Source organism: Pleurodeles waltl, chromosome 4_2 (genome assembly GCF_031143425.1).
Source record: "Pleurodeles waltl isolate 20211129_DDA chromosome 4_2, aPleWal1.hap1.20221129, whole genome shotgun sequence".
NCBI classification, from domain to species: Eukaryota; Metazoa; Chordata; class Amphibia; order Caudata; family Salamandridae; genus Pleurodeles; species Pleurodeles waltl.
In genome coordinates, this window is record NC_090443.1 from 23,542,922 (window position 1) to 23,569,190 (window position 26,269).

A 26,269-nucleotide genomic window follows, 5' to 3' on the forward strand; every position below is an offset into this window, starting at 1 on the left:
AGGTTTGCTCTGTGACTAAAGGGCACGAGAGGGCTTGTCTATTCTTAACAGTGTATGGAGCTGTGGCTAAGAACAAGAGAAGCTTGACGGCCATAGGAGTACCTAAAAGCCCCATAAATGAGAATGACACATTTTCCTTTTAGAAGCCAATTCCCTCAAAGGAATTAACGCAACAGGAGTAGCCCACTTCTTACATTACTGGGATTTAGGGATTAACACTGAATTTGTAATATCTTGCTTAATCCTGTAAGGACTAGTAATTCCTCATCAGCATATTTTAGACGTTTTAGCTCAGGGAATATGAATATATCGGTCTGGCACTGCCCACACGACATACAGAGGCTGGAGATCACACACCTCCTCTCTACACTGAGGGCATGTTTTAGAGCTAGCTCTGGATTCCTCACAGGGGAGCAAGTCATAGAAATTTACCTTTCTAATCAGCTTTTTCCTGCTGTAGAAATCAATGATGGGTTCGTCTGTCTTGAAGTATGATTCCATTCTTCTTTTAATTGCCTCTTCGTTGTCATCAAACCTGTGACTGGTCTGTCCTCGTATAACAAGGCGCTTCACCATAGTTTCTGCTGAACATTCAAACACCACCACAAGGCTGGGATGGCCAATCTAAATAATCAAGAGCAATAGCATTGGTGATAAAATCATGCCTCACAACAAAGTTCACAAATTGTGGCAAGAGTATTTGAAAATAAAAATGAATATTTTTCCAACAAGTAGTAGAAATGCTTCTCCTCTGTGCTCAAGTTGAGCCGGAGGTTGCAGGTGCGCCATCAGCACTCTTTTCCGGGGACCGGCACTTATTTTTCATCATCAGAATTTGACCCAGAAAAAGTGGGAGAAAAACACAAAAGGATGAAAGACAGAAAAATAAAAGACGGAAAAACATGAACAAGGGAGAAAGAAGGAATGAAAAAGAACCCACAAGAGTGAAATGAAAGGGCAGAGCAAGCTTGGTGGTCGCTTAAAGATTCTGGAGGTGAAACCTTGGCATTCGCCAAGACAACAATCAATGGCTCCGGCTGTATTTTTTTTAAAAAGAAATTACACACTGCTTCTCGTCTTTTGACTAGCACGTGATTTTTTGTCTATATAGACGAATACACTGGCCATTTAGGACTATAATATCACTTCAGCTCGAGATGCCACATCACTTGATGCACACAAATAAGTGACAGAGACAACTATACAATATAATAATATATTCAATACACAGCTGTCTAGTTAGCTCAGAGCAAAGCGAGTGCACTTACCATTCTTTCAAACTCCTGGGCCTGGCTGACTTCTCGCGGGAATCCATCTACCAGAAAACCTTTGGCAGCCTCTGCCTTAGTCAGTAGGGCATCCTTGAGCACTGTCATGACAATATCCTGTACAACATGAAAAATGTAAATTGCAGTGAATGCCTTTCCCCGAAATCAAAACCCGTTCTTATAAACTGTAGGACTGACAAAGTGTTTGCCCACGCTGCAGCTTTGTCCTTTGCCAGTCTGGGGCTTAACAACTTGCACTTGTTCACTATCATGAGACCTTCTTAAAGAATAAATATTTCAACTCTACATCTAAGATGCCTTAACACCTGTTCCAAAGAGAAGCCACACTGCCAAAAATAGATTTTACATACATCAATGTTGCCTACGTAAATAGAAGATGCGACTTTAATTATAATGGACAAAAAATAAACGATAGGTCGCATTTAATAAACTTTATTTATTTTCCCTACTAAAAAATAAATGTCTGTTGGGTGTCTAAATAGGTAGTATCCTCACCAACAAAGAATATAAAACTGAAAGTTTAAAGAGACTGGCTGCTTCATTATTTCAGAATGCAGTGTGGTGCCAGAGTGCCAGGCAGTTTTCTTCCTCTGTGAAGCAGCAATCGCAAAAATGTCACTTGGCCTTTTCATCTATTTTTATAATTATATTGTGCAGTGATTATTTCAGCTGCATTCAACGTGTATCCTTATAGTAAAATCTTTTATTTCTAGAGATACCATTTACTTTTCATAAATTGTTAAATACAGCCTATAGATGGCTATTTTTACGTGATCTCTTCTCATGGTGAAAGAGCATCAGAATAATTTACTAATACGACCTTTGCTGTGACCTTTTACAATGGCTAGTTGCTCGTGAGTGGAAGAAATAAGTCCACCAATTCCTGGGCATTGCATGTGCTGAGGTATATCAGAAAGCAATATTGAGATACCTTAACACCAAGAGCAATATTGAGATACCTTAACATCGTAGCCAAAATATTGAGAACCAAAATATCGAGGAAATAAGTATAGATGTATTCTTCTTAGCTCCACATCTTCGTATCTTGACGATATACAATAAGTATAGAAAATGTATACATACTGACTTGTTAATAGGTTGGTCAATATTTTGGCTACCACACTAAGGTATCTCGATATTGCCTACTCAGTATTCAATACCTACACCATGAGATGATGGAACAGAAAAAACGCTAACATAGGAAAGGTTTTGGCAGGGGGCTAAATCTTCCAGTTTTCAGTCAATGTTCACCGATCCAACGGTGCTTAAAGGATTCTGTTGCCATCTCTGCATCTTCACCTCTTGTGGAAAACAATTAAGGCTGCGACGTTTAAGATGCCACCTGACTTGTCATAAAGGGTGTATCAACGATGGGGATTTTTTTTACCATTCATACGTCACGCAGACACATTAAAATGGAATTAAAGAGTCTGCCTAAGATGACAACTTCCATTAGGTGGGTGGAGCATAAGAGTTGGTAGGGGTGGCTAAGTTAAAGACCGAATGATGAGAGAGCCTCAAATGTAATCTTTAGAGGAAGCTCTATGGCAAAACACCTTTTGTATTTGAGACCTTACATACATATCTTTGTGAAGTATCCAGGCTTGAAAGTCGAAGAGTTGCCTCAATCTTATTAGAATCGAGGCATCCATCTGGGACTGACATACAATCTGTCTTCTCATTTCTCTGTGCACGAGCACATTAACCTCAAGAAGGCATTACTAAAATATCTCTTCAGTGATGAAAGTATCATGGAACAACTAGATAGAACCAAATTTATGAAAAGGTTCTGGGCAGAACGATCACCACTACTAGAACTTTAGTTCTGCAATACCTTCAGAAAGCTTTCCTAGGCACGAGTCCTATTACAGCAGTTTCTCAGGCCATGTTTTCATACCATATGTTACTGTCCATCTCTATTAATAGCGGAAGATGCACACCTTTCCAACAAATGGAGTCCTGAATCGGCAGCACTCCATTCTCCCAATACTCCACAGTCAATGATTATCTATTATTTTAATGTCAGCTGGCTCGTGTGTACTAGTAACTTTTACTTTTTCTCACTCCGTCTTAAGGGCATCTGGCACCGAATGTGCTCTAAAAAAAAGTCCTATTGTTTAATATGCAGCGATGGCTGCTGCTGAATAAGGAATATCATTTGGCGCATGTTGCAATAACTATTCCTCCATTTGGACAAAAATATTCAATGTGAGCTGCTCAGGAGGTTTGCACTAATCCTGTAGTTTGCTACTTTTACAAAGGAGTTCATAAAAGGAAATCTTGGCTGTCGGATTTGGGTATGCAAGATGAGATCTGCTACCAGGAGTAATCTTTGTTCCTCTGCTATCCACCTGTGATTGATAGGTGAATGTTTCATGATGAAGCAAGGTCACCTTTACTCCTTTAATCCTTTAGTCTTCTCGATACAACTTTTATCTCCTTTGACCTTTTCTTTCATACCTATGTTCTGTCAAGTTTAAAAGCATCAGATATTCGTAGCATTCTGTGAGATTCAGTCACCTCTCACTTATATATCGGACCTCATAGTTAGATGTGCTGAATAAATGCTCTGGCTTTTATTCTACAGTCTTTTGACAGTGTAACAAGTCAAATAATAATGGAAAGTAACTGGAGGTATGACCTTAAAAATACATCCACACTCGCCCAGACCCAACAGGGCCAACTGTAAAACTTCAGAAGAATACCTACCTACTGTGAAATTCAAATGTGCTATAGAATGTCTGAGATCAACATCTGCATCTCAGGGCAATTTATAGGCATGAAGTTTCACAATGTTTTGAGTCAGAATGCAGAATCTCCTGTTATCCAGAGTTCCGGAAAGATTTTCACTGAGTCCAAGCAATGATTTGATTGTAGAAGTCGAACACGTTCACACATTGAAAGAAAATGTGAACCGTCAAAAGGATAGCCAGCATGGGAAATAAGAATTGAAGTGTCCTTTTTACCTCCATTATACAAAAAAGATTCGATTTTTTTGGTTCAAGCAAACCCTGGATTTCTCTGTAAATATTGCAGTATGTGAGCTGCCACATACACTCTTGCAACAATGCATCAAGCATCAAAGTGAAACCAAAGGAGAGATAAGGTAAAAGGGTGCACCCTCCTTTAGTAATTCCCCTGTGAGCAGAAGGGATGGAAGAGGAACAGAATAGGACGGGCGCCTATCCACGTCTTTTTTCTTGGCTGCTGTTTTTCAATGACCATCACATCTGCATTATGGCAAATGTTGCACGTAAGCGGCCTTCTAATTTTAGAAAAGTAACAAGATTCGTTACATATGTTATGTTGGGTGCTAAGGTGTCGGGGGACGTGTCTTCTCATATCCAGCGGCTAAACTTTGGAACATTTTGCCCCAAGAACTAAATAAGTCAGATTCTAAATTCCGGTTTCAAAAAGATTTGAAGACACTCCTTTTTAAGCAGGCCAAGGTAAAGGCAAGGCAATTCCTGCCGGTGAGCGCTGGGACGCACCATTGAAGTAACTGTCCATACTTTAGAAATGATTTTCATTCATTCAGTGGCAGGGATGTGGAATTCCTATGGACATCTTGTTTGGGGTCAAGGGCAACAAGATTTTATGTTTACTTTGTCCTTGGGACAAGTAGACCCAACCCTCTGCAGCACAAACCCTTTGGCTGCCTGTTTACAGAGAGTGGAACTCTCTGCAGTTGAGGTAATGTGTTTCCAAGAGATAATGCTGTTCGAACTTGTATTTATGGTTCATTATTTGAAAACCTTCATTATTAGGGTGAGTGCTGTAAATAAATGTTTTAATGTCACACTTCACTACTGACGTTGGTTCCAGTACAAAAAAAAACGTGTATACACATGTTTGAAAAGTTTAGGCTATGAGGCTAAGTATAATGCTCCCAGAATGCTCTCTGATTATATGCAAATGAAGTGTCATTTAGTAAAATGTTTTGATGCATGCTAGTATTTCTCAAAAATATTTCTAATGGAAAATCAGTGTAACCATTTTCAACACGATTATGGGAAGCATGAAAATAAACAAACACTGACAAAGCCAACTGATCTGACGTATTTTTATAAGTCTTTTAGTTTCATCAATGCGTGTCTTGTTTTGACATGGCTTTTGTAACACTTTATTGTTGTGGGAGCTACCAGGTCCTCAACATTGTAACAAACACTGGCAAAAAAAACCCAAAACGTTTTTGAACTCTAAAAGCACATGTTGCCACCAGTGGCATAACAAAGGCCCCGCAGCCGCCCTCCAGGGGGCCCCTTCAGCACAGCACCTGCCCTGAGTGAGTCTGGAGAGGGGGCTCCTCCATGTTCTTTGCAAAGGGGCACCCTCCAGTTTCATTACGTCACTGATTGCCACTGTAGTTCCTGACACTGAACAAAACTACTTTGTGTGCCAATATGCTCCTTGTGGAAGAGAAGAATGCGATCACTCACAGTAAAGCCAGCCGAAAGAGAGAGAAATAGAAGTTTAATAAAAACAAAATATCATTGTTAACACCAGACCTAATTAGGGACCAAGACCCACATGTAGGTAGCTTTTTGCATGTCGCAAACAGCGACTTTCGCTGTTTGCGACGTGCAAAAAGTACATTGCGATGCACAAATCCAGTTTTGCGATTCAGTAACCTGGTTACCGAATCGCAAAACGGGTTTGTGACTCGCAATTAGGAAGGGGTGTTCCCTTCCTAATTGCGACTCGCAGTGCAATGTAGGATTGTTTTGCGAATGCGGGCGCAAACCAATCTCAGTTTGCACCCATTTCAAATGGGTGCTAACACTTTCACCAAAGGGAAGGGGTCCCTCTGGGACCCCTTCCCCATTGTGAATGTCACTGTAAACATTTTTTCAGAGCAGGCAGTGGTCCTGCGGACCACTGCCTGCTCTGAAAAAATGAAACGAAAAGTTTCATTTTTCGTTTTTGTAATGCATCTCGTTTTCCTTTAAGGAAAACGGGCTGCATTACAACAAAAAAAAAAACTGCTTTATTGAAAAGCAGTCACAGACAAGGTGGTCTGCTGTCTCCAGCAGGCCACCATCCCCGTGAGGCCGCCATTCGCAAGGGGGTCGCAAATTGCGACCCACCTCATGATTATTCATGAGGTGAGCATTTGAGAAGCCCTTGCGAATCACAGATGGTGTCAGGGACACCATCCTACATTCGGATTTGCGACTCGCAATTTGCGGGTCACAAATCTGAACCTACCTACATGTGGCCCCAAATTCTTAAAGAAAGTCACAAAAGTGCACCCATGGTATATGTCGTACCCCTATAAAATATTTGTGAACTGTATTTTAGCATGGGTAAATACGCATGTGTAGATTTGCTCATGTGAAAATCTATTGAGCATTTGCAAGTTCATTTTCCCTCCAGCCACTTTCTTCCCAACCCTGGAAGAAGTTCTAATTCTGCCATTGTCAGGAGTAAATGTCCAACCTTTCTTATTATGGGAAAATATTAGAGAGAAGCTGGTGAAAATCTTTAAAACATGCAGGTTAGTAGGTTTGCAGACTCAAAGGCATTCCAGCCCTGGAACTATTGCTTACTGCTTCCTCCAGCCCCAGTATGCAGATCTGCAGAAAGGTGGAAAAATAAGGAAATTGCTACAGTAGGGATTGAAACTGCTAGTATTCAAGCCCTACTATGGTAGTAGCCCTGGCATAATCAGAGAGGCTATTATCAGAGCTCTTACATAATGAGATTGCTGCTATAATTTGGCGCCACACTACATGGCACCAAAGGGACAAGTAGATCTTTTTACAGGACAAGTAGATTTGAGAAGCAACCTGTCCCGTGGACAAGTAGATATTTTAATAAATTCCACACCCCTGAGTGGCACCCCAGATGAGCACAGTTTCGAAGATCTGTCTTTTCCATATGGGAATGCCTTGTCTACCTTTCCACATGCCTTCTCAATGGGCAACTGCTTTGGACATTGCAGTGCTATCGATTTATTCCCTGACTTCAACAATACTTTCTAAGGTGAGAATCTGAAAATACTACTGGTGGCTTAGAATGCTGCAGTTCTCCTGGCAATTAACCTCTGTAAGCAGGGCCATGTCACAGTGGCTCAAAAACATTGCACTGGTTCTTCGTCAAGGACTGGGTACCTTTGAAAACTGCCTACTTGGCCATCAAGTGTTAGCATACAATTGGATGTGCTATCTTATTGATCATCCTATCCTCTACTCATTCTCTCTCCCCTTAAGAGGTGAGAAAAAACGATCTCTGTTGCGTTTGGAAGTAGGAGCCGGGGATGAGAGTGAAAACAGTGGGAAGGAGGACAAAGTTAGGACAGTACATAAGCAGTTCACCTGAAATACGCAAATAGTCTGTTTGAGGTGCTTTTTTAGCTATACTCCGATCTGCCAGTACAGTGAAGAGATGTACTCAGTTATGTTGGCGCCTACAGCCAACCATGTTTAGAGTTCTCTCGCTGCCCGGCAGAGACCTCTGTACTTTGTTGTGTGGGCACCATGTTTGGTGAGCCTGCACAGCAACATCTGTTTTTCAAAATCAAACTCCCAAAGCAGGAGTTTTTTTTTGTTTTTAAACAATAAGAAAATGTCACTCACATACTGGGAGGGTACTCCCAGCACATGAGTGTCAGGTAAATTATTTGTCGAAGACCACAAAAGCACTATAAAAACAATACGATCTTTAAACATATTACACATAAAAACTTGCTACAAAAGTCAATGTACTATGTTACAAAATAAACCAAAACTTCTATAACTGTCTAAATTGAGTCATACTTCTTCCTAATTGTAATATCTCCCTTGGTATAGCTGAGTACAGAAGAACACACTTCCAAGGAGGCTAAACCTTTCAAATGCCTGAAGCCTTTCTTATATGATTAAAATCCTTATTCAAAAGAATCGGCCTTAAAAATGTAATTCACAAAGAGCTCTATATACTACAAAAAAGCATAAAATGGACAGTTGTTTAGAGTGAGGCTCCATCACATGGGCAACATGGCAGGAATGGAAAGCAAGTACCCATAGTTGGAAAGGCAACTAGGAAATTAAGCTTTGTTTATATGCAATCTGATCAGGTGAAATCTCGATTCCAGATTGTCAATCCAATATAAATAGGGTTCTATACCTGAAGTAGTAATTAAAGGAAGATAAGTCATAACAGAATTCATATCCAGTGTTTTTTCTAATTTTTGTTAAGGAAGATACGTCATAACAGAATTCCATTCCATTCCATTTTTATTTGTTGTCAGCCTATCCGGCCATAACAATTACACACAATAAATACCAATCCATCGTAACACTATAAAAATCGCATTAGATAAAACATCTCAATAAAAAACTATACGTGGCATCTTTGGTTTGACATGTGCCAAAGTGCACCCAATTTACCCTGCGTTATCATGAACATGATTTATAACAATAATTTACATAGCACACTTAACATATTCTAAAAATTAGATAACTTATTCTGGCACTAATCATTTGGGGCCTTACGATGCCAACCACCAGTTTGATGGCGACCCAGGACCTATCCCCATTTTACAGCAACCTGCGCCAGCTTCCCAAGCTGGTAACAGCTATGGGACGACACGAGCAATTATAGTCGTGCCATCTGCAGGTGCATTGATAAACGTAACTTCCAAGCCTCCAGTATGTAAGTTGAGACCTTCGTCACAATATGTTTTTCATCTGATCGCATACATAACACTTCCGCTTCTTTGCACTTCCTGACTCCGTATGATCTAAAGAGTGAACATAAATACAATTTGCGGAGTTTGAGCGTAAAGTGACATAATAAAAGGAAGTGGGATAATGTTTCTTGGCCACCATGAAGACATGGACAGCAATCTAATCTACCCGGGGGGACGGGTTGCCATCTATTGGTCACCGCTATTACCGGTAGTGTGCCCATTCGGAATTTAAAATAGAGAGCCCTTTTTTCTTCCGGATAAATACTATCTATAAAAACAGCTGGTTTGAGCTCTTGATTAAACAAAATGTAACGCTTAAATAAAGGACTAAGGGCCAGATGTAGGAAGGTCCGAATTTCGGTGCGACTCGCAATTTCAAAATCGCAAATTCGGATGCAGAACGGTGTCTCAGACACTGTCTGCGACTCGCTATGGGGTCGCAAAGACCCACCTCATCAATATTAATGAGGTGGGTCGCATTTTGCGACCCCATTGCGAGTCCCTGCACTCACAGGGATGGTGGCCTGCTGAAGTCAGCAGACCTCCATGTCTGTGACTGCTTTTTCAATAAAGCAGTTTTTTTTTTCATTTTGCAGCCCGTTTTCCTTAAAGGAAAACGAGTTGCAAAATGAAAAAAAATACGAAACCATTGGGTTTAGTTTTTTCAGTGTAGGCAGTGGTCCATTGGACCACTGCCTGCTCTGAAAAAACCTTTATGCCCACATTCCCTTTTGCGAATGAGTTACCACCAGTGTGATACTGGTGGTAACTGCGAGTTGCTTTGCGACCGCATCCGTGGTCACAAAGCAATTCTGAATTGCGACCGCATTCGCGGTCACAAAGCAATTCTGAATTGCGATGCAAGTCACAAATAGGAAGGGAACACCCCTTCCTATTTGCGAGTCGCATTCACAAATTGAGAGTCGGTACCGACTCGCAATTTGTGAATGAGCATCGCGTTAGGCGATTTTCGAAGTTTGCACCATGCAAACGGTTTCCTACATCTGGCCTTAAGTGTCTCACACATACTCTGTGTCTTTTGGTCCCAATATGACTTTTTTAGAACAAATAGGCTAGGCCTTCAGATTTTTTCTGGATGGAGCCAGAGATCTTCCTGGCCTATAGCAGCCAGGATGGTTGAGATGTGTTTGAACCAGGGCAATTTCCGATGGCTTTGTAGCTTCATAATGTCCATCAATGTGTCTCTATATGGTTTAAGTTCCTCTTTTGCCCAAACACGGATCCAGTATCTTATTGGAGCCAATGCAATGTAATCCTCAATCTTCCTCATTTGTAGATCTATTCTTATAGCGTTCATCGGTGTGGCATTGCCTAAACAAAGTAATCGGCGTAAAAATGTATTCTCGGTTACTTGTATTGATGGGGTGTTTCTAAATCCCCAGATCTCTGCACCATATAGTGCTGCAGCCCTTGCTTTTGTTTTATATGCAAGCAGTGCAGAACTCAGAGTGATTGCCTGTAGCTTTTGCGAATCTGAGTACAGCTCCAGCTTGTTGGGCCAAGGAGATGTTGCTTTTATAAATTTGCGGTTTCCATGTCAGTTTTTCATCCAGCCTACAGCCCAGGTAGCCACTTGGGCCAAAGGCTTTTTATTTACCCTAAAGGTCGATCGCATCTTCTGTTTTTGGTTAAGAATCATAAACTTGGCTTTCCCCTCATTAATTACCATACTCCTCGAGGTACAAAATTATTCAAAAGCCCCAAGTAATCAATGCATTCATAACAGAATTCATATCCAGTGCTTTTTCTATTTTTTCTCCTCTCTATATGACACAAAGGCCATCATTTGGAACATGGCGGTTCGGCCCGCCATGCCGGCAGTGGCGGCTGAAGCCGCCAGTCGGCATGGCGGGCCTAGCCGCCATATAATGGAGATGGTGACGGCAGCCGTCACCCACCACCAGGCTCCGGCCGTCAGGCAGCCTGGCGGCAGGATGAAACACCATCCGCCAGGGTAGCGGCGCTACCCTGCGGATAATGTTTCATTTTCTGACAGCCTTTTCCTGGCGGGATATCCCGCCAGGAAAAGGCTGGCGGAGGGGGTGCCCCGGTGCACCCCTGGGGGCCCCTGCACTGCCCATGCACTTTGCATGGGCAGGAGCCCCAGTGCAGAGCCCCGTCGCGCAGGTCACGCAACGGGGGCAACTGCACCTACCACACAGAGGCATTGAGTCTCCCAGCCAAGCCTTTCTGTGAGCCGGCTCACAGAAAAGTTCATAATGTGGCCGGCAGGGTTCCGGGGTCGCTGGCGGTCAGTGTTTTGACCACCAGCATGAACACGGCGGTTGTTTCCGCCGTGTTCATAATGAGCCCCAAAATTCTTAATTACTAGCCCTTTAGTGGATTATCAAACAGGGGAGCCATTCCCAAGGCATAAAAGTTCTTTTTACATAAGTTACCCAGGGAATACTACCCATTTCATCCAGCTTTAGACAGTCAATAGGTCATTTACGTATTTTTCTCTTTGTGACTGCTAAGCGTTCCCTGGAGGTGCCAAATAGGAAAAGAATTATGTCAGAATGTCCACCCAAAATAGGTCTACGTTCTGTGATACTCTGACTGATGACCCCACTGGTGAAACCATCACATTTCTCAAGACTATGAAGAGTGTGTGAACAAGGAGTTTGTGAACAAGGACATTGTAATGGCAGAGTGACCTGTCTACCAAACTCTAAATAAGCCTTTAAATCCAAAAAGAAAGGGTCTATGATAGTACCTTTCAAACTGCAACTGGACAAAAGTGGGCTGGTTTGGGCCCCACTTTTATACACATTTTCTAGATGGGACGTAGATCCAGCACATCAAACTTCAGAACCAGTTTGGGGAGGTTCTCTTTCTCTACGAATTCTCAGGCTGGTTGACAAACACAACCAATTTTTAGAAATTAAAACTACTTGCGCACAGGTCAATTTATAGAACATCTGCGAAAAAATGAATGCCGAAGGCATAGTTATCAAATCAGGTAGCAGGTTCTCGAACTAAAGCCTTCAATTTTGTGGACAAGGAAGGTACGAGGTGTTTTAGGCAGGAATAATGCTACCATTAAGGCATGTTTCCTAAGTAAATGTATTTGTGTTTTTATATCACCAGAGACACCCAAGATGGAGCTCCTCTTAACTTTGCACTTTACACAGAGTCTTTAACTGATGCTGTAATGAAGCAAAGGGCTGTCGTTCCGGCCTCAACAACAAATACAACCATAAAAATGATTGTGTTTTCAGACGACAGGGCAATTTATTCAGCAATACATGTGCTAGCCATGCCTACAATTGACAAATTTGGTCATGGCCTGGGTTTTGTCTCAACAAATATAAAACTCAAGGTGTTACTTATTGAAGATGATCACTGGGCTATGCCCGAGTTGTAGCTACGGCAAAATAATTACGTATGAATATTAGAAATATATAGCAGGCTCGTTTTCGTTCTAATTACAGTGTACTCCTCAAAACTTTGTGCACTCACCTACAGAAATGCCTCCTGTTTATTGTTATAAAAATGTTGATTCTCCAAAAATAATATAGGTATTCAAATTACTCACCGAGTATATACCTGCAGGGTTCTTCACACAATGCCATGCAGTTTTATCATCATTTTGTCTAGAGGCATAGAACCCCAGAAGTGTAATACGGATCTTGCAACTGCTCTTGCATGGTGGTGGCTAGCTTTTCCTAATAATGAAGCTCCACTACTATGCTGTACTTGTTAAAAGGTTAATGATACTTTGGTCTATTTACCCTGAAGGGGTTCACGATGCATTTTTTCATAATTTAAAAAAGACCACAGACATTAACATTTTGGCGACACCAAGATTTTCAAACAGTACCATTTCTAAATTATTCTGCCTTTTCTATGTTACATAGAGGAAAATGTGATTGGGGTTCTGCCCTTTTCTGGGTATTATGACCTTTTAGTGCACTATTTTGCATTTCATTTTATACATCAAGTTTAAAGTGCTCACGTAAAACACAAGATTGAGCAAACTGTGTACTAACTTCCTACTGGTAGCAATTTCTAAATAGGACGCAAAAAAATAATTTGCGCCTATTTTTAGGATGCAGCCGGGACATTCAGAAAGCTGACCTAAGAATACATTCTGCCTGTTGCTTGCCATTGGCTTTGTGGTTTGTAACTCACATTTTCTTGTTTTCCACTTGCTGTCTTGATTTATTTTAGGCTGTCCAGCTTGAGTTTGTACCTTCCCCTGCACAAACCCTAATTACTGTATCCTTCCAATTGTTCCTTTACTGTAAATAGGCTTGTAAATATTGTTCTCATCTCGTCACATTTGCTGTGCATTTAAAGACCAAGGTCAATTGTCAGGAGCTGCCTTCTGAGGGCATTTGTTTACTTTTCTTTCTCTGACTTCAAAGTGAGAGTATTTATGTGACAATCTAGCTGGATACTGGGGATAGAAAAGAGTGTTTCTACACATGACAACATTTAAATGAACTGTGTAACTATTTCAGAATATATCAGAATTAGGAACGCAAATGAAGCACTTTTTTTTGTTATTTCTGAAGAGTGTTGGAAAGAAATACTTTAATATGATCAAAACAAATAATTACACTAGGTGATACAATTTCCACACATTGTGGCCTGTGCACTGCATTAGTAAAACGGTACATCTGTGCAAATGTAATGGTCATTTCAATTGCAAATCTGCTGTCTGTAATGGCAGTGTGATACCACACTATGAATACTCAACTATACATCACTCCAATCTATTCTGCACCACTCCACACCAAAGAACTCTGCACAACTCCACTCTATGTCACTTCACGCTACGCCTCTCTACTCTACCTTGTACCAATCTACTCTATGTCAATACACTCTTCGCCACTCTACTCTACACCACTGCAGTCTTCACCACTGCACACTACGCCACTCCAGTCTAGGCCACACCAACCTACTCTGCACAACTTTAGGCAACTGTATTCTATACCACTCTGCAACACTGCATTCTATGCCACTGCAATCTATGCCAATACACTCAATGCAACACACTTTACTCTCTAACACTCAACACTATGCCCCTGTACTATATGCCAATCCACTGTACACCACTCTAATCTACTCTGCACCACTGCACTCTAAACCACTTTACTCTACACAATTATACTCCATGCCACGCTAGGCCATTGCAATTTACTCCACTCTATGCCACTGCACTCTACCCCACTCTACTCTTAACCACTGCACTCTACACAACTGCACTCTGCCATTGTACTCCATGCCACTGCACTTTACTCTGCATCACTGTACTCTACACCACTGCTCCCTCTACCACTTTACTCCACTCTACACCACTGTACTCTGACCTGCAGCAATGCACTCTCCGCCACTGAACTCTACGCCACCATACTATGCACTACTCCACTTTACATTACTCCACTCTAGGACACGTCACTCTATGCTACTGCACTCTATGTCTATACTATACTCTGCATTACTCTGTCACATGCAGCAAAAGTACACTAGAGGATAACGCACTGAACACTGTCAGCACAGAGCCCATAGGACTGAACAGGGTACTTACCCGGTATGCCGGAGCCTTGGAAAGGTTAGGGTCATGCTGAAGAGAACAAAGTCAGTAGTGCGGTAGGGAGAATGGGTTGTTCCACTATGTGGAAAGGCAGTGCGCTATGGAGTTAGGGTGGAAGTCCACCAGAAAACTACTACTCCCATGAGGCATAGTGAGCCTCCATTCCACGCTGAAAATGACAACAGTATTACAGCAAGGACGCCGGCTCATAAGCTTGCTCTAGCAGCCATCACGTTGCTGATTATTCTTTTGTGTGCAGCATATTAATGATGTTTTTAAGACTCTCTGGCAGGAGCGGTAAAGGTGCTCACTGCCTAGTGAGTGCTTGTCTTGGGATTAAAGTGGGCACAGAGTTTTCATGATGCAGTTGTCATCCACCTTGTGTATCCTCTCTATGTAACAGCATCCTCTACCCTTTGCACTTGGAATCCGGGAAGGCTATTCTGGCTCTAAGCACGACCGTGAGGCTCTTCCTGCCTCTATTTGCAGCACGGAGCACTACTGATTGGAATTGCCATTGTATAGGGGTTATTATTTCACAAGGGAATGTAGTATCCACGTCTTATGCATAATGCCTCACGATTGAAGGAAAATCGAGCTCTGTGAAGCAACAGCGTGATTGCGACTATATAAATACTTTCAGTTGTTGAGGAGTTATCAAACGTGAACAATTTGAAAAGCTCTGGATCTTATTGCCTGATTATTTATGCTCTGTTACTTTGCCTTTTTTTTGCAGGGGGTTCGTGAGGCCGTGAGCAGCTCTTTCCCTGCGATAGAAGACCGTACAACTTCATTGGTGTATGGTGTAGGTTGTGTTGTATGTTTAGAGGTAAGTGGTTACTTTTCCATTCAAGTACCTACTGATCATGATGTTTATGACTTTGCACAGAATTATCAGAAGAAGGGAGTAAATTCAGAATATCGTTGTGTATCTTTCAATTAGGACCCCCAGACTGGTTATTTTTCCTTTCCAGGTAAACAGGGTAACAGAGGATGCATATACATATGTATAAAGAGAGAGGAATAACAGGTGCCTAGGAAAGAAGACCTTCATGGTATATCATGTTTACATTCCACATCTCCTTCCTTGCTGTCCCTTTTCCATTTCCTTCCCTCACTTGATCACTGCAAACCTCTGAGCTATTATAGCCTTACAGAGTTGAGGTTATCAAGAGGTGGACATTAAGCCTCAAGCCGTTGCTGAGGATCATTTCAGCTGACACATTCTATGCAACTCTACTCTTCACCACTCTACACCACTGTACTCTATGCCACTCAACTCTACTCTGCACCACTGCACACCACTCTACTCTGCACCAATCTGCACCACTCTACTCTGCATCACTCTAGCCTGTGCCACTCCACTCTGCGTCCCTCCGCTCTGCACCACTGCACTCTACTACGCACCACTGTAATCTATGCCACTGCATTTTATGATGCTGCACTGTACGCTGCTGAATTCAATGCTGAAGCATTCTATGCCACTATATTCTGCACCAATCTACGCCAGTGCCCTCTAATCCAGTCCACTCTATGCCACTTTGGTGAATGCCTCTCTACGCAACTCCACACTATGCCACTACTACAATGCACGGCACTCTCTGCCACTCCACTCTAATCCACTCTCCGCCGTTCCACTCTGACCCTCCATGCCACTCTCCTCTATGTCACTAACTTTTAGCCAGGCTGGTGTACAACATAGCTAAGACACATTGGTAAAGCTAATAGCTCTTACATAGGCAAGACCTACTGGCTTTGCCAATGCTTGGTAGCTCTTATGGTAACATCTAAACCAATCTGTTAATCTCCACAGATGCCACTGACTCAAAAGATTTAACTGCTATAATTTTCAAAATGACATTAAGGTACCACGTGTTGTGGCTTCCTTGTGGACACAATCTTCAAAAACCTTAAAATGTGTATTTCGAATTTTGTTTTGCTGTGAGTAGGTTTAACCTTAGAGGTTTAAATCCACTTCAACAGTGACAAGGTCTGCTTTGTAAAAATCTATATGGAAGCCCGGTGGGCACAGCAAAAGGAGTAAAGCTATATTACTCTTCTATTGTTCCTTTGAAGAAGGCTTTTTGGCACTCAGAAATATATTGCTTTAGATATTCAATAGACAGTTAGATGCTGATGGATCAGTTCTCCAGGAGAAAGTGACAAAAGTTTAGCAACTGATTTAAGGGATGCAGTATTTGTTTTTCTCGTAACGACAGCAGATCTTTTTCAATTGTAAGAGTCCTTTGCCCATTTTAAAGGGTCTGAGTACCATATCAAATTAGGAGACAGTGGTATCATAATAATTATTATACATATTGTTTTCGTGCCCAATTAGTAAACATTAAGGCCCTTATTACAACAATGGCAGTATTGACTGCCTACCGCCACGGCGACAGCAGCCAACATACCATCTTTGTGGCTACCAGCCGCCCACCTGCATTATGACTGTAGACGGAATTCCGCCAGAAGGCTGGCAGAATAACGTCGACTGTCATTGTGTCGGACGGCGGTAAGGTGGTGCTGCTGTCGTCAGCAGCGCAACGGCAGCAAAACACCGCCAACCATATCATGAGCAATGATACAGCCTGGCGGTGTTTTGCTGGCGGACGTTGCTGCTGGCAACAGCGCCGCGCCCCGTCTCCTGCCAGAGGACCCTCTTCAAGCAGGTAAGTCGGGTTCTCTGACAGGAGAGAGGGGTGGGGGGCGGTGTGTGCGTGTGTGGGGGTGTTGTGTGTGGGTGGGGAGGTTGTTTGTTTTTGTATGCGTGCATGCGGATGTGAGTCGTGTTGAATGAGTGAGTGAATGACTGAATGTGAGTGTACATGTATGTTGTGAATGCGTGTGTGCGACAATGTATGTTGGTGTGTGTTGCGGTGTGTGGCTATGTATGTGTGCATGCGTGGGTGGATATGCGTGTGTGTATGAGTGTGTATGTGTGTGCATGTGGGTGTGTAAATGTGCGGGGGCAGGAAAGCGAGGGGGAGGGTGGGGGAGGACTCTGGGGAGAGGGCGGCGGGCGGAGGAGACCCCTATCAGTGCCAGGGAAGGAATTCCCTGGCACTGATAGTGCCTACCGCCATGGTTTTCGTGGTGATACGCTTGCCACGAAAACCATGGCAGTAGGCGGGGTCATAATCCCGAAGGTGGGATTGTGATGGCCGTCTGGCTGGAGACCGAAGTCTCTAGCCCAGCGGCCGTTACCACCCTGGCGGACGGAGTGGTACGTTGGCATTTTGGCTTGAGCCAAACTGCCAATGTCATAATTTGGGAAAAGGTACCGCCAGCCTGTTGACAGTACCTTTCCCCAAATTACCGCTGACCGCCAGGGTCGAAATGAGGGCCCAAGTGTTTCATTATGGGTGACCAAAAGGACATTTACCACACCCAGTAAATCAGTGCTTAATTTGAGCCAGTGGTTGCCAGTAGGGGGCAGCAGTACTTATTTTTGGGAACCACTACTTAGTTTTTTGAATGAGCTATTTACAGAGTGCAAAAGAAGGGCAGAAGGGTAGGGGGAGGAATTAAAAGACAACAAAACTGTCATAAAGGAAGAATGCAAGAACCTGCAAAAGCAATAAAAAAGCAGCAAGGAGTGTCTGGTAGTATATTAAAGACTAATGACTTTCCTATTCCATGTGCTGAAGTTAAATTGCTCTGGCCGCCGGTTTCTGAGCAGACATCTGGGCACCGACATTCTCTTTCACAAATTAAGTACTGCACTAAATACAACTACCCTGGGATGTGGTATTTACCAAGTGCGTTAATTAGCTCCTATTGCCTGTTTTGTCCCTGAGAATGAGGCATAAAATGCCGACTCTATTTATTGCACCAAAGCCCTAGTCTTTGCCTGTTTTGCAGACAGTCCCGTTCTTCCTTGATACATTTAGCCAGTTTTTCCTGGAAAGATTTGTCAGGGAAAAACTGCAAGGGTGCAATAATTATAGCACAACATGTAACCTCCTCCCCATGCAAACTTCTTTTTGGCAATGGTTTGGCATTTACATCACTGTGGCAGAAGAGCACGAGGTATTTACTGGACTTGGTAAATAACAACACTGAAGGGTGAGGTGTTTACTGGGTCTGGTAAATGCATCCTATTCTAAGTTCAAACTTCTTTTTGTGCATGGTTTGGCATTTACAGCAGTGTGGCAGAAGAGCACGAGGTATTTACTGGACTTGGTAAATAGCAACACTGAAGGGTGAGGTGTTTACTGGGTCTGGTAAATGCATCCTATTCTAAGTTCAAATTCGAAAATGTGACATAACATGCAGAAGTTACTTACCTTTGCTAATCTAGGTTTCTGGTGGACACTCTAACTGCAGAATCCTCACCTTGTGGATATTTCCCAGGCATCACACTCGATCCAGAAACTTTAGAGCAGTGCTTCTACGTGAGGAAAGGTAGGTGGCATTGGTGGCTCCACTTCTACGCCTTTCCACTCCAGACATGATGAACAGAGCCACATACAAGTATCACTCATGCAGACTGACGTCAGCTGCTGTATTAGGCTGTCCTCACCCTCAGACAGGGTATACTGGCAGATTGGCATGACTAGAGTGCAAATCTCTAAACTGGGACATTTTTAGATGGAAAAAGAGTCCAGTTCACAGAACGGGGAGGTGAGAGGTTTAATAAGGAATCTGCTGTTAGATCAAGTACCCACTAGAAAGGTCGTTATCAAAGATAAGTACCTTGTTCTTCTGATAGATGAGTCGAATTGCAGCTCCTCACCTTATAAATAGATACCATATCAGTACCTCACCAAGTGGGGGTCTGTGAAGTGGATCACACCAAAAAGTGCTGCATGGCCCAGTGGGCAAAATGCCCCTCTTAAAAGACCTGATTGTCAAGGCAATGGTGCTTTATTAACATATGTACCAACAACCACATAGCCACCTGACAAATGCTCAGGAACAGTACTCCAGGAGCTGGCACAGTGGTAGCAGTGTTAGCACTTTTCACATCAATAATGCTCTTCCAGTATTCATAACCTTCAACAGCAAGCCGGGAAAAAAGGAATCTGAATCAATCAATTTGGTCTCTGTTAACAATATTTTCCGCATTTTAGAAGGTGGTAATTTAAAATAATATGACTCTGGATGTGTGTCATGCCCAGAGAAATATGCAAATATGTTCTGGAGCCCCCCACAGGTGGAGTTGAACAATGTTCCCATTGTTTATAATTACATTCTGCTCTAGGTCTAGTTGCTCAGTGCAGAAGGTAATGTCCCTAATGATGATAGCAGAACATTTCCCCATAATTCGCTGTGTTCATATACACACCTTCACTTTCGAATACAGTGTGATCCTGCAGACAGCATACATAGAATCACAGTTTTAACATCCCAGTCATCAGAGACAACACCAGGTGTAATTACATCAGTCACAAAAATCATAGATGCATAAGGAATTTGTATAATCTCAGTAGGCCCATATATATTAAATGGTACTTTGTCCCAAACAATCAGATCAGGAATTGGTACTTTTGAAACTTTCATAAGGGACAAGTCTTTGCAGACCTTATGTGAGGAAAGATATGGTGTTAAAACTTCATCCACTGGCTCAACAGAAGAGTGTTCAGGAAGATAATGACCATTTATCAGGAGAAAGAAAACAGTCATAAAATCAGTCCATAACAAATAGACAAGGAATGTCAGCAGTACTCACAGATAATACCATGGATAGACCAAATTGTTATTTTTAAGCCATATGTGTCAGAAGATTACCCATGAAATCAAACTTCCACAGGAGCAGATGCCTTTTACCCAACTCCCTCCAATGGATGCGTGCTTGGACTTTAACTGATTATCTGAACCCTGCACCTGCTAGGGGTAAAGGGGTATGGGAGACCGCCTCCAGATCCAGTTCCAGCCTGTGTTTCCCACTTTAAGATAGGATATTCAGTGTGTGTCTCTGAAAACCTGCACCTTTCTTCTTATTCGGATTTCTTTAAAGGAAGGACCTGCAGTCGGGTGATAAGAGCATAGATAAATACATTCCTACTGTGCATTCAACTGTTCAGCCATTCACATTCAGCCAATTCTATAGTTCTCCTAAACTGGATCTTTTGAGAGACTAGCCTCTCTCTAAGAGAACAATGTTAACTTAATATCTTCTTTTCTTTAGGAGTCAGAGGTTTCCAAGGTTCTCTGGAGAACTGTTCAAAAGTTCACAAATATACAAACTACTAATGTCTTTTACAGGAAACGAAAATTCTTTCTCAAGGTTCAGTTTTCTCAATCACAGTCTCTAGGAATTAGTCTGAGCACTGAGGTTTGTCTCAAAAACTGACAAGTCTGCAAAGCAAAGAGTTCTTGAATATATATGTACAAATATATATTGGCAAGTCTGGAAATCATACTAAAGGATTCCTTACTGCAGTTGCTTGAAGTTCTGTTACGCCAAAACGAATTCTCCTTAGATTGTCGATAGCCAGTTGTTGGAGAAGTTAAAAATTCAGCTTCTTCAAAAGGGAAATGTGCACGCCGTAACAAGAAAAAGAATTAATAACTCAAAACTAGAAGAATTCTCTATGAAACGAAGCACCTCAGGAACACTGCTCATTCTCCACAGGATGACAGTTGAAGTGCAGGGCTCCCAGAGAGAAACAGCTGGAGGGAAGTTCAGCACGAGACTAAGGTAGAAACATCTGACCTCACATGGATTTGCGGCCAGCATCTTGGGTGGCAGTTAAACCTGAAGAAGTTAGTTCTAAGAACAGCCTCCGGAAGAGCCACCAGGAGTGAGGACGCCGTTGCAACCAACATGGGTACAAGGAAAAGGGGAATCGTTTTTGCTGAGGGAAGAACTTAACGATGGTTTTCCTGACAATATGTACAGCTTACGTATCTTTGAAAGAGTTTCATTTGCAGATGTAAATGAAGTACAGAAAAGTAATCTTGGTCGATGAAGTAACCAGAAGAAGTCTGTGTAAACACAGGAGCCAGTACATTGCTAGTGGATGGATCCACTTCACGTGGAGGTTCATAGTAGACAATGTCATCAGTTTGTGTTGCATTGGAGTAATAAACAGCCACATCCTGGACAGTTCTTGTTGGTGAAGTGGTAACAGGAATTAGCAGAAGCTCATTCTCTCCCCTCCGCCCCCCCCCCCCCCCATCCTCGAGGAGGCATTTGCAGCATTGCTGTACATGCTGGTATATTCAGAAGCATTGTTGTCTCTTCTTTGAAGAAGTATGCAGGGCTTAAAAGATCATACAAATTTTACTAGACCTGCAGGTCGAGTAACTCAAATAATCTACTGGACCTAACTGTAATGTACTTGACCCATAAACGGGTGTCAAATTTTGTGATCCTAGGAAAATAGTTTAGAGTCGCCTTTTTCTTAATTCTCACATATGATTGCACCTTCAAATATGTGAGCTCAGCATTTCTGCAGTACAAAAAAAACTTTTTGTTTGATTAAGTAGACTAAAGTTTGCTGCACGCATCCCAAGAATCTAGCCCACATACCCATGAGGTCAAGCACACATAACCTAGGACTTCTTTGGTTTACTAACAACATTGCCATAAGGGCAGGAGTGTTTCTCAGTTTGCTTAAACACTTTTAATAAATATATTACTAAAACATGATGTGGTAACATATTGTCATCTACACACAGTACCTTTCCATGAAATGTCGAAAAACCTCTTCACTAACTTGCAGCTTTACTGATAAAACTATATAGTGTATTACCAATATGTGAAAAATGGGTTTCAGAAAACATATCCTTTGCACATCAACATGTAAAGTATTCTGATTTGTTTTAATCCTGTTAAAATATTTTTTCATCACACAGAAATATTAAAAAAAGGGCTTTCACAACTACTGAAATATATTTTGAAATGTTTGCACAGTTGACTTAGTCATTTAAAGGTTCTGTGTTAGGAAAAACCTGACACCCTATCCTGGAATTCTGCAGTCAGAAGGAAATTTAATTGTAAGAAAAACTGACTTTTGACTTCTGTCTGTGAACACAGAGCAAATGTGACATAAGAACAAGATTTAAAGGTATCTTTTATTGCCCCTCCACTTTTCAACTTAACAGAACATATGTTCAATGTCAATTCGCCAGAAGGGACCAGTAAGTATTAAAAATAGCTCAACCTGATCAAGTAAGACTCGCCAATGCAAGTGGTCGAGTGAATTGTTTGAGCCCTAGTATGTCATGTTGGGTAGTGAGAGGGTACCGGAACTACACAGGGGAACTCGGGTCTACTGTGCAGGATCAGCCACATGGTGCAATTTGATATTGTCAATGGAAACAGATTTGTTCCCTTTAGAACCTGGCAGCGGTTGTAGAATGACAGTTCTGGTGCCTAGAATTTCCAGGACTGGAACCAGAGCTCTGTAAGATGGGCCGAATTCCTTCTTCGGAGCAATCTTTCACAATCCAGAGCCCCAACTTTAAGAATCCATCCTGTGGATGTTGTTGGTAAATCCCTTATTCCTAAGGTGGTAGCACTGGAGGATAAATTGTCATCACAAAATTACTGAAGTTCCTGTAAGACAGTAAGATGTTCATTTATGTCAAGTGGTGTGTCTGCCGCCACCATACCAGGGCCATCTAGATCTCAGACATACAATAGGTATCCCAAAGAGGAGTTCATAAGGAGTGCGACCCCCCACGGACCATCTTGGCAGATTATTCAGTGCTCTTTGGACCCTATATAGGTGATGAAGCCAACTGCGGCCTCAACCTAATACTCTTGCTGTTAAGAACGGCTTTATGTCACTATTCCTCCTCTCTACAGCAGAATTTCCCTTGGGATGATATGGGGAAGAGTAATGCAGTTCAACACCCATCGTCCTCATGGTGTCCCTGAATGCCCTGAAAAAGCAGGGCCCTGGTCCGATTGGAATGCTGCAACCACATATGTACCGATACAGACTAGCAAGTCTTTTATAACAGCTCGAGCATCAGCTGACTGCTGTGGCCATACCCACAGGAATCTAGAACAAGAACCAACAGCTACTAATGTATTTGTATGCATCATCAGGTTGTAAGGGACCACAGTGATTCAGGTACACACATTGTAGTGGCCTATTGGACACTAAGAGGGATGTCTGCAGTTTGTGTTTGATGTTGGAGCCCTTTATTTGCTGGCATATGTCACAGCAAAGTACATATTGCTTGGTCTGTTTGTATAGACCCAGCTACCAGAAACATTTTTAAGAGTGATATTGTGGACGCCACACCCGCATGAGTAGATGTGACACCCATATGCGCTGCTTTGATGAGATCTAATCTCTGGTCTTAGTTTGGGAATCACTTGATCTCCCAATCCAAGAATTGTGGCGAAGGCAACATTCTGTGCACTGATATGGTAGAAATATTTTGTAGAGTATGCTTTTGGAAGAGGCTTGCCCTCAGCTGAAGCTTTCATGGCAGCCTGAATCTCATTATCCAATCTTGTGTGAGAAGGAGTCACTGCAGCAACAGAAGCTGTATCTACTGCGGATTTGGCAACTTCATCAGCCAAAGTGTTTCCTACAACGTATACACCTACATGTTGATGGCCCAATGTATGTACTACATGAGCATCTGGTAGCTTATCCTTTAGATCAGCCATCCTCTCCCACAGAGTTCTATGTTTTATGGTGTTCTCCTTTGAGTCTCTCAACCAGTTGAAAAGCTAATGATTAAGTTAACCATTGTAGGACTGGACACAGTAGTATGACACACACAATCAATGAGAGCTGTTCAGGCTCCATATGTTCCAGTACCAGGATAAGGGCCTTAAGCTAAGCCAACTGAGCGGTGCAGTCCCCCAGGGTCTGTGTTGTAGGTGTGTTGAGGGTGGAATACACCATCCTTCATCACTCTGCTCACAGCTGCGCAAGTGGCTGAGTATTGATGTTTTGTACCTATAGCTGGTTGTGCTGAGCCATCACTGCAAATGACAGTTTGGTATCTGTCAAGTGGCAAGATGTTAGTACATGCAGGGTACTCCTGTTCAGACTGGAGAAATTCTTGTATTTGAAGTTTTGGGTCAAAAATGTAGTCAACATCAGTGGCAGTCAGGAAGGTTGCCCTTTGAATCCAAAGTGGATGTAATGCTTTAGCGTTAGGAGCGCTTGCTTTAGTGACAGCCTCTAAGACCGGCACCAGGGTAACGACAATAATGCATGTCCCTTGGGCAAGTGGGCTCTCCTTTATGACAGCCATCTGTACGTCAGTCAGAATCTTTTCTGTGGGTGCAAAAAGTTGTTCTGTGTTTAATTACAAATGTGATTTATATGCTGCGGGCACAGTGTCGCACTCATTAAAGGTGACATAGGTCACCAGCAATTATTCAGATGACCAAATTTGTATTGTTGTCACATGTGTGTAAGTGTTTTGCTTCTAGCATGTCTTGCTGCAATCCTCTAAGGATGCGCATGTGTTCAACTGTCCAGTGCCTGCTTGAGAAGTCTGGGTGATTAAATCATAGAGTGGTTTTATGCGTTGTGCATAATCTGGAATGTAAGCTCTGCCAGGGTAAAGAAACCAAGTAATGACTGCAGTTTCTTGATGGTATTTGGTGGTTGAAGCTGAGTGCATTTCTCTAAAAAGTGCGGGGCTCGGCTCTTGCCTAAATCTGATAGCTTGTATCCCAAAAACAAGACGTTTAGAAAAGCTATTTTTCTTTTCTTAAAATTGAATTTATAGCCAAGGGCTGTGAACCTTAAGACGGTCCGATCTACCCTGGTAAAATTAATGTTAATGTCGTCATCTGTGAGATAGATATTATCCACATAGGATGCCAAAGGATCAATGTCATGCAATACTGATGTAACACAGGCAGAAACAATCCTGGGCTGTTCTTATAGCACTGGGGCAAAAGGCAAAAGTGTTTTTGCGACCCAAATGAGAATGCACTTAGATCCTGATTTTCATGCACTAAGTTTTGGAAGGAAAAAAACATTGGAAATATCCAAAGTTGTATTGTATTTTTTATGCACTATGTTGTTAATTAGTGCGGTGCTGTGTGCATTTTCTATTGCGCATGTGCATGTGTAAGTGTTTGTGTCTATTATCAAAGACTATTCTATATGAATGGTCTGGATTTGCAATGAGGAATAACAGGTTATTTATTGCAGAGACACAGGGTTGTATTACCCCCTGGCACTCAAGCTGAGTAAGGGTTTCTCTCACTGGAGCTTTAGCCTCATGTTTAACAGGATAGTGGGGCTAAGGTGTAGACCTAATAGGTATTACATGGTAGGAGGAATTCTTATTCCACCCTACGTGGTTTCGGTACAGCGCAGGTGCCTGTGCCAAAGCCCAGTCAACAGCTTAGGCTTCTTTTAAAGCATTCGGAGCAAGATCTGAGAAAGGAGGCAAAATGACATCCTCCCCATGGAGGAGTTTGCAGACATGCTCTGGTGGCCAGTCTTTTTCTGCCAATAGGATATCACAATTAGTTTCTTTTCTAAACATTACACTAACAGTGAGGTCTATGTCTCCCTCAATTTGGATATTTAAATCATAAACCCTGTGGGGTGGGAGAACACACCAGTCCACAGTCTAAACTGCAAGAAAGTCATTAGTTGCTGTCACATCCAGATGATCTTTCAGACTCCAACGACATACCGTGACTTCTGCTGCTATGTTCAGCAGGGTCACTGCCCACATCTTGTTCCTCAGCAATGTTTTCTTTTTGAATGAAGGCTTTTGTTGTGGGGATTTTTCCTCTTTTTTGTCTGAGGAACGCAGGGAGTCTTCCTTCTGTTTCACGTAGTCAGTGTGTTGTTTTGG

The 26,269-nt window shown here is 42.3% G+C and overlaps 1 protein-coding gene across 1 annotated transcript in view; it reads right to left on the reverse strand.

Moving 5' to 3' along the window:
- Positions 1-26,269, reverse strand: part of LOC138294069 (adenylate kinase isoenzyme 1-like) — a 381,272-nt gene that overhangs the window by 335,718 nt on the left and 19,285 nt on the right. Inside the window, exons 2-3 of the mRNA XM_069233309.1 lie at positions 1,269-1,385; positions 433-624 (exon numbers count right to left, since the gene is read on the reverse strand). Of these exons, the coding sequence (XP_069089410.1) occupies positions 433-624; positions 1,269-1,376 (300 nt within the window). The 5' untranslated portion in view covers positions 1,377-1,385. The remainder of the gene's footprint in view (positions 1-432; positions 625-1,268; positions 1,386-26,269) is intronic.